The sequence below is a fragment of the Gobio gobio genome (genome assembly GCF_949357685.1).
Source record: "Gobio gobio genome assembly, chromosome: 20".
Lineage (NCBI taxonomy): Eukaryota > Metazoa > Chordata > Actinopteri > Cypriniformes > Gobionidae > Gobio > Gobio gobio.
Genome location: NC_137113.1, coordinates 9,457,331 through 9,467,461, shown reverse-complemented (window position 1 = coordinate 9,467,461; position 10,131 = coordinate 9,457,331). Strand labels below are relative to the sequence as shown.

Sequence of the window (10,131 nt, the reverse complement as noted above, 5' to 3'; positions counted from 1 at the left end):
TGCAAACCTGTTTATGCCTTGCAATTGGATGACTGAATAAACATTACTATCATCAAAGTTCACTCTGGATTAGCTGCAGTTCTTTCTAGCCGAATAATTAGGCCAGTTGAGTTCCAACCATCCCACTGCGCACAGAATATCCCACAGGCACCGTGTCGAATGTGGACGAGGTCGAACTGGAAGCCATATTAATCTTGGACTAAATCGGCCACCGTAGGAGTTAAAACGAAATCGGAATTGAACAGAACAGAAACTAAAATTCACTGGATGGTCATATACAAGTTCACCACTAGATGGGGGAAAATATCACACAGTGTAGCTTTAATTGGCCAGAGGAGAACTGGCACCCCGACTGAGCCTGGTTTCTCCCAAGGTTTATTTTTCTCCATTAGGTCACCTGATGGGGTTTTGGTTTCCTTGCCACTGTTGCCTCTGGCTTGGCGTGCTCAGTTGGGGACACTAAATTTTTCAACTAAACATCGAAATACATCTAATTAATAAACTAAATTAACCATTTAAACTAAATTACTGATCAAATTATTAATCTAAAGCCCACACTGTCACTGTATGATACTTGAAATTTTTCCAGAATGGCTATACAGCTGAATAAAATTATGCTGCATTATTTTCCTGTTTAACACTGTAAAGCTGCTTTGAAACAATCTACATTGTTAAAAGCGCTATATAAATAAAGTTGACTTGACTTGACTTGACACACACACACATACATATATATATATATATATATATATATATATATATATATATATATATATATATATATATATATATATATATACACACACACAAACACACATTTACACATTTTTGTTAGATGCGATAAATCATGATAAACCGATTAACTGCTATTAATCGCATCTAATATAACAATGTGTGTATGCATATTTATGTTTATATATATATACACACACATTTACATACTTGTCTACACACTACATGTCTTTACTACATGTCTACACACATTTACAAACTTTTATGTTAGATGCAATTATATATATATATATATATATATATATATATATATATATATATATATATATATATATATATATATATATTGATCTATTGATTGCAATTAATCGAATAAAATACAAATTTGCAAATATATTGGTATGTACATACACAAACGTATTTAAAACTTTTGCAGTTAATCACAATAAATGTATTTATATTATATATTATATTTCTGTATATAATATACACATATATATATATTTCTATCTATAATATACACACACACACATGTATATAATATATATATATAGGCCTATATATATATAATCACAATAAATTGATTTGACAGCACTAATATATATTATAATATAAAATCATATCTATGTAATATACTTTCAGTGTGTCTCTTTCCAACCAATGAAGATGCAAAAATAATTATTCAATAATTAAATAAAAAATATAAAAATAATTGTTATAATAAAAAATAATAAAACACTTAATAAAAACGATAAATACTTATAAAGTTTCTATCAGAATCCTTATGTCTGTGAAGGGCTGTCTGGTTAAAGTTTCAGCCTCTCTTCCTGCCCTCTCTCAGTGCTCGACCAACCCCGCTGCTCTCCACAGGTGATCGGTGTCTCTCTCCAACCAATGAAGACGCGAAACTTCTTAACCCTTTACTGGACCAACCAGATCTTTCCAGGACTGTGTACTGAGCTGGACTTCACCGTAAAACAAACGTTTGGTCGGTACTTTTGCCAGCAGTCGCGAGTTGAGTTTAATTCAAAGTGGACGCGCAGTGGATATGTGCGCGCTGCGGCCGTCGGTGATCTTTACGCGCGGATTATTATATCGTCATCGGGTTTCTGAAGACGGATTTTCTGCGGCAACAACGATCCAGATCGCAATCCAAAGAAGATGATTGTAGAGTTAGACATGCGTTTGCTCTGTGTCCTCTTTTCTCCCCACAACTCCCTCGAATGGCTTGGGGAATCTGGTCTTGACATGTTTAAGGTGAATTATCGCCATCCACCCTAGTGGAAAAACTGGTGAGTTACTCTTTTCAGTGTTATTAAAGACAACTTTTTTATGATTACATTGAAGGATTAGGAGATTTTAGCTTGTGTTGATGATGTTGTTCCTGGTTTGGTCAGGAGCTCTTTAGATGTTAATAAACTGGCATCTAGTGGCCTGTTGTGTATCTTCTGCCCTATTAAATATTCAATCTGTATTATATGAAACGCACCAGCTTCTGTTTGACCTCATTAAAGTGATTACATTGCTGTTAAAGATGGACCTCTTTAAATAAGGGTTGTACTTGTGCTGGTGCCAGGTTTTTTTTTCTTTTGGGAGCTCTGAAGTTGAACATAAATGGAAATTGTAAATTTTTTTCATTGTTCATATGCATGAAATCAAAAGTCACAATGTGTTTTATACATATATTCCTACTTAAAACAGCCTAAAACTGGTTGTTCTCCCCGCCTGGTCAAGGTGATGTGTTTTAAAGGGGTTTTAGCTGGCCGTCCAGCAAAACCAGCTGAGAGATTAGTGAAACTAGTAAACCAAGATGTTTTTCTTTTCAACTGGAATTGATGTATTCATGTGTGTTTTTTTTCAGCATTCATTGAGGATACATTTTAATTAATTTCCTCAGAAGAGTTGCAGATGCTTTAATTGTGTGTTGTTTTGAAGATATTTGTAATATTATTCACAATATATAGACTACACTGAAACATATGGTCTGGATTGTAGTTGAGGCCTCTACTTCCTTGACTGATGAAGCATCCTGTAGCTATAGCTAGTTTAAAAAAACTTTATTATTGATAATGTCATAAGGCGAAACCTCTTTAGTGCCCTTTAGTTGCATTTTTTGCTCTATTGTTTTAATATAAAATAAATGATACCCGAAACTGAATGACCTTAGAATGCATTTCTTAAAGAGAAATTATGCATTTCTGGTTATACCATCCTTTGGTTTGTACCCTGTGTGATCTGTAAATCTGTCCATTTCATACTAGTTATTTTAAAACTACAGATTTAAAGGGTTAGTTCACCCAAAAAAAGAAAATTAACATAATTTACTCACCCTCAAGCCCTCCTAGGTGTATATGACTTTCGTCTTTCAGCCAAACATAACCGGAGTTATATTAAAAATAGTGCTGTCAAATCGAACGTACATTTCCAAAATAAGTTCATGTTTACAGAATAGATCTGTGTATAATTATTATGTGTATATATAAATACACACTTGCAAATACCGGTATTTCTTAAATGTATGCATGAATGTATTTATAATTATGGCTCTTCCAAACTATTACTTTTATGATAGATGGATGGGCTTTTTGGAGCTTCAAAAACTCAAATTCACTCCCATTATAAAGCTTGAAAGAGCCAGGATATGTTTTAATATTACTCAGATTGTGTTTGGCTGAGAGAAGAAAGTCATATACGCCTATGGCTTGAGGGGTCAAATAATTTTTGGGTGAACGTTACCTTTAAGTTTTACAGCCCAAACTCTTAAACTATTAGGTTGGCCTTTGAGGGGGATTTTTATGGTTTTATTGTTGTCTTATAGTCTAAATGACAGGCTGGGACTGCTTGAAGCAGCATAAGCATATTTTGGTTTCTTTGCTTATCTTTCTCAAACCAAATGAAAAAGACAGTTTGGCCTTTCAGGCGATCTGCTTTTTAAACTGCGTCTCAGTTTCAAGTCCTCTTCCTGCTCAGAAGCAGTTTTTTATAATGTCATAGTTCAACAAGCAAATGTTTTCTGGGGTGTGCAAAGAGTGTGACATCCCAGTTTATGACTATTACTAGCATTTAAAAACACTGATGGTGTAAATATAAACGCAGTCATGGGGAATACCGTCTATTTTATTCATAAATTGTTACATTTATTATAATTAAAATAATGTTCATTATTATTATTTACCGAGCACAAGTTGTATTTTTTTTTATTATTATTATTTTATCAGCTAACAGATTGTACTAATATTTATCTTTCAGCATGCCCACTTCCAACCTATTTTCACTTCTCTTTTTCTCACTTTCTGACATCTGTACTACCAAGCAGGGTTAGGTAGCCTACTGGTCGCTACATTTATATATAATGGTTAATGATTAAAATTGTAATTCGGTGCATGATTTAAGAACGTCAGATGAGAGAGCCTGGCTGTTTAGGCTACAATTAATTACTTAACTATTGTGCAAATAAACTATTGGGTGAAATTATAGTCAGACTTAGAATGTCATAAATGTGGAGACCGATTTCATTCAGACTTTTGTAGTGGTCATCTAAGTTTGCAGCCTTATGAATCTGTTATTCTATGAAGTGTGTTCATTATTTCTCAATAGCATTACACCACCATGTGGCAGTTTTCTGAAAACCAATGGCTTTAGTCTCCATTAAAAGTGTATAATCCATTGTTGATTGTTTGGCCTCTAAATAATTCCTTTACTTGACTACATCTTTTAAATGTAATTTAATGTTGTGACTGCGTGACATGATTTTGGGGATGACAACACAATAGGCTTTGAATTATCTTTTATAGCGTGTTTGTAAGTTGTTATTAATTAGTGAAGTCAAATTCATTTCATTGGTTTAACTTCATTTGACCAAAAGAGGGCGCCGTCTCCTAACACAAGAGTCTGAATGGAACCGATTGTAACATAATTGACAATTCACTTTTTTGACATTAATATATATTTATACATTAATACATTTATTATAAAGTTTCAAGCCAAACGAAATCAAGTCGGTGTTGAGTTGTAAAGTGACAATGCATATAAATGCGACACCGGTTGTTTTATATCAGTTTATTTACCAAATGCAGTAAAACTAAATGTATACAAATATATACCAGCGTTCAAATAGCACATATTATGTATTCTAAAAATAGACTCTGTGTCATAATATCGATATATTTAACCGCCATATACGAATTTGTTCAGTAGAAGCATTAGACATAAATGTATGACATTGTGTGGTTTGGTTAAAAAAAGCCCCTTAATTAAATACTTTCTGACTGGTCTATACGTATAATATATGTATTAACATGTTTCGTGGCCGCGCTCGCGTGCACGAGCCGTGCGGGAATGGCTGAGGTGCGCGTTCACGGAAGTTTGTGAGGGAGGAGGGAAGAACGCAATCGGCTGAGGAGTTTTTAATGTCCGCCATGTTGTGAATGGCGCACTGAGGCAGCGAGAGAAAACACACACACCCGCCTCTGCTTTTCCTCGCTGGATCTCTTCTATTCCATTATTTTTTTCTCATTTTCCAACTCCATCCACCCTCCTCCATGAGATCTGTGGCGGTTTTATGGGTGATTGTGAGGGGATCGGATAGATTTATAGAGTAAAATGAGTAAACTGTCGTTCAGGGCGCGGGCGCTGGACGCTCTCAAACCGCTGCCCGTCTTCCGCTGCGAGGATCTACCCGACCTGCACGAGTACGCGTCCATCAACCGCGCCGTGCCGCAGATGCCCACAGGCATGGAGAAGGACGAGGAATCGGTACGATTTTAACCATGCAACTTCCGATTTTGTGCGATACAAACTTGTTTTTTTCTGTCAGTCTGCGCAGGTTTGGATGCAACAAAATGGCCGACTGTGTGTGTGAAGTGTTTTACACGGTATTCTGGACCTGTTTTGCTGTTTGCACCGAATTTAACGGCTGGTATATACAGTTGGACTTATTTGATGGGTATTAGCGGTGTGAAAGTAGGGTTGTGTCAATCCGTTCGGACCCGAATCGTGCAGCAAAACACAAAAGGAGTCATGTGACCGTGGAGGTACCGACATTTTGTTGGATATTTTTCCTGTAGTGGCGACAAATGGCAGCCAGAGGGCGGGAATTCCCGCTGTCATGGGAAACCTGGAAATATCAGTGTATTTGATAGCGATAATTTAACCAAAAATTTACATTGTCATTTGCTCACTCTTTGTTGTTGTTGTTTCAAATCTGTGTGACTTTTTTTTTCTTCTTCTGTGTGAACACCAGACAGAATGTTAGGTTTTGACAGCCTCAGTCTCCATTCACTTCCATGTATTTCCCCCCCATACAGTCGAAGTGGATGGTGACTGAGGCTGTCATGTTGCCTAACGTTTCCTCTTGTGTTCTTCTAAATGTCATACAGGTTTTAAACAACATGAGGCAGAATAAATAACAGAACTGTCATCTTTTTTTGAGTGAATTATCTATTTAACATTTGTATCTTTCCACGCCTGGAAAGGTCATGGGTATTTCTATGTAGAAAACCTAGTGATGCTTGTGAAAAATGTTTTATGGCCTATACATTGCTCGTTATGAATGCAACGTCTATACAGAAAATCTGAATGAATGAAAAAATGTATTTGCCTAAAGGTGTGGGAACCCTGGAGAGTGAGGCTGAGCTGAAGGCCTCATAATTAGATTCTTTCCATGCTTATTAGGGCCCTGGGGCCGCTAGCATCAATGACTGCAGTTACATGCACAAAATATTCTGGTCGTGTTCAGAATTTGATTCATTCCAATTATATAAGTCATGTAAGCACATTAATGTGATTTATTTTTGTTTTGTTTCTTGGGATTAAAACAAGACCCCTGGCACATGCATCTATTGATCTGAATATGAGGTCATGCTTTAACTTACATTTAACAAATATTTAAAAAGAAAAAGTTTTAAAAAGTCGTGTCCTACATTTTCAAATCATTGCGTTCATTTGTGTTACTTTTAAGGACGTTAATGAAAATGAATGAGATCATTAAATTACTGAGTGAGCATCTTTAGTATTTCCAGAAGAGATTTCTCTTGGTTTTCTGATTTTGCGCTGGTTTCATATGTGCATCTTTTATTAGAATTAACACCAGAAAATGATTTGCATGTAAACATGGTCAATGACAGCGGCGTGTCAAGTGTCTCTTGTACTGTTGAGGTTCATAAAGAGTGGCTGTTTATGGTTTGAGGCTGTTTGGTTGGTAGTAGAAGCTTTTCTTCCTTTTAAATATGTATGCAATGTTTGAAGAATTAAATTGCTGCTAGATTTTTTAATTGAATTGCAAAGTAAGCCAGAGGCTCTTGTGAAAGATGAAGCATGCGTGCTTAGGGCCCATGTTCAAATTATAAGGGTGTCAAGAGCCTTTTCACACTTGTGCTCGCTCATTGGAAAGGAGAGGCCTAGTTTTTTAAAGTGTGCTTGTTTTTAAAGGGTTAGTTCATCCAAAAATTAAAAAATTGTCATCAATGACTCTTCCTCATGTCGTTCGTACCCCAAAAGACAGCACATGAAGAGATAAAAAAAAAAAGGAGAGGTTTCTGTCACTCCATTGACAGTCCACACAACTACCACTTTGTCGCTTAAAAACAGATTGAAATTTGGCTTTTATTCACATAAACAGAAGCTCAACTCCACTTGCTTAATGTGCGAGAACAAACCTCCTTGGTTATTATGGAAGCTCAAACGTACTGCGTAACAGGAGAATGAACCTCATTGGTTCTCGCACCTCATTAGCTCTTCCTTTACCATATCTGATGTGTGGATTGATTGATGTTTATGTGAGGAAAAGCCTAAATTAAATCCGTTCATTAAATAAGTGACCGTGTCTCTTCAGAAAATTCTGACTAAACCACTCGATTCATATGGATTAATTTTACGATCCTTTAATTTTAACTTTTTTCCATTTATTAACTTTAAGTGTCAAAATGTCTGTTACGTAGCTGTCAATGGAGGGACAGAAAGCTCTCAGATGTTATTTGGAATGACACAATTTTCATTTTTGGGCGAACTAACACTATATATGTGTGATTAATCAAATTTCCTGCCCAAATACTGGTCCCGCTGCTGCATTAAAGCGATGTTAAGATGTCCCTGGTGTAGAATAGCTTTAGAGAATCTGTTCTGCATTGTATTAAAGTTTGAATTTGTTTTGATAATTTTAGGGTATGTTACATGACGATGTACTAAAAACGGAAAAAATCCATCGAAAAAATCGATGCCTGTTCACACAGATCTGCTTAAGCGATTAAAATCGCTGTATTATGCTACTTTGTAAAGAAACACTACACACCTATAGACTCAACACGTAATACGCACAGGATGTCACCCTTCTCACAAATTCATGGTTTTTGTAGTTCGGAAATGTTATCGATGCACTTTGAAACTTTTCAAAAGTTTGCATTTTCTGGCCCCCAAAACGCATAAGTTATTATTTGAAAATGTTGTGTTAACTTTAGTTAGGGCTGTCATGATTCCTCGATTAAATTCAAGTACTCAATTTGAAAAAAAATCCTCAATTGTAATTTGCCTGTCGATTCACTGGGAAAATACCGGAAGAGGTGCATTCCACGGACAAGAATACCGCTTTATTATTAGGGCTGGGCATTGACACAAATTTCAATTCGAGTTGATTTCCATTCATAAGCTTTCGATTAAGATTTAGATTATTGTGGATATATATAGCAGATACTGCTATATATATCCACAGATAGTCAGATACACAGATACATTAAACCGCGCCAAAACAGTATTTATTTATTTAAAAAAATAATAATAATAATAAAATGGACGTAATTTGAAATCTGAGACTGTATATCATATCAAAACATATCAAAAGCACAAAGATTATTGGTGTTTTGGGTTTTTTTTGGATGGAAGGGGCTCTACAATGTTCTGTTGATACATCAACTGAAAACAGGATGATTAATCTTGAGATTTAAGAATCGATATTGGTTCATAAAAATAATAATCGATTAAAATAGAGAAATAAATTTTGTTTGTTTTGTTTTTTTTAACCTAGCCTTATTTATTGGACCGTTTAAGGCTGCACTATATTAAAACCATTCTATAGCACAGTGCTATTGTGAATTCACTAAGGCTGCAATTCAATTAAATAAATGCACTGCAGATTTAATATAGGCTATTTGCGCTCAATTTAATTGCATGCGTGTAGGTTACGTGCATCTCCGTTGACAGTAAATTTAATTTACATGCGTAGAGCATCTCAAACTCCATCTCTGCATATTCTGTGAGTTTGGGTTGCTTATAACGTTCATGAGGGAACGCAGTGTGTGCCGTTACATCATTGTAAGGTAAAACATTTATAAACCTGCTCCAACAGCAGAAAATGTTTTTAAATATGCAAACTGTTCATTGCGATTTCAAAATAAAAGGTTAACCCCTCGCTCTGAGTTTGCATGTTTTGATGTCCACACATTCTTGTTCAAGAAATTCCAGTGCATCATAAAGAAGTGGCCAAATGTTAAATATTAAGTGGACATTTGGATTAAATGTTTGGCTAATATTAAAACAAGGATGAGCTGTAACAACAATAATCACCAGTATGTATTTTAACAGTTGTTTAATAAAACCATATGATTACTTGCTTTTGATACTTTATTTGAATTATTGTTGCCTCCTTGTTATATACACATATCATTTTAAACCATTTGATATGTTATTTTTCGCTTGGGTCTACTTTTATTACCACATTCTTTTACAGATTATTCGTCAAAATAATCGACTGATTACTCGATTGCCAAAATTATCGTTAGTAACAGCCCTAATTTGAAGTGCATTTTCTCTCTGAGTCAACTTCTAGCCCTTATACTTGTGATCTGGGTGACCTCTGGCTATGATTTTCAACAAGCCCCAATGATTCTTGGAAAAACTATTGAAAACCAGTTTGGTTTAGTTTCGGTGTATCATCTGTGTTGTTTATTGGTGGATGCTTGCGGGCTTTCTTTATACTGCAGGGGATATTTCATGTCAGTTAAAGTTTCTTAGCTTTAAGCTGTTTCAAATCTTGTGACACAAATTTCTCTGACATCAATTGACTGTAGGATGTGGCTAACTGGTTAAATCTCTGACGTACGGTCTGTTTGGAATGTGTGGCAGAGTAGGTTTCTCTCAGCGGATTTGTCGTCCGTAAAGGCTGGGTTAAACTAACTTTACTGTCCGTTTTGTCCTCTAGCCGTTATGTCAGGGGTCACAAGTTTTTACTATTCCCAAAAGAGGTTTCTCGAGCACTGATGCACGCTTTGTCTAGAATATATTGCGTACTGTTCAATCTGGTGGCTTTTATTTCTGTATCTGTCACATTTTATTTGTTTGCCATTTTTAATGCCCGAACAACCATTGTAGTGGATTAACTGTGAATACTGGGAGGTGATATTAAGTGCA

At 35.5% G+C, this 10,131-nt stretch overlaps 1 protein-coding gene across 2 annotated transcripts in view; it reads left to right on the top strand.

Annotated features, from left to right (window-relative positions):
• The first annotated feature begins 1,654 nt into the window (after positions 1 to 1,654).
• epc1a (enhancer of polycomb homolog 1 a) overlaps positions 1,655 to 10,131 on the top strand; it is a 66,996-nt gene continuing 58,519 nt past the window's right edge. The window contains exon 1 of one of the 2 annotated variants that reach the window (XM_079801715.1): positions 1,655 to 2,024. Coding sequence is in view for 1 of the 2 variants with exons in the window: in XM_079801714.1 (XP_079657840.1) it covers positions 5,335 to 5,487 (153 nt within the window). In the remaining variant the exon portion in view is untranslated. Of the gene's footprint in view, positions 2,025 to 5,099; positions 5,488 to 10,131 lie in introns of those variants that run through there. The other variant, XM_079801714.1, reaches the window with a different exon arrangement.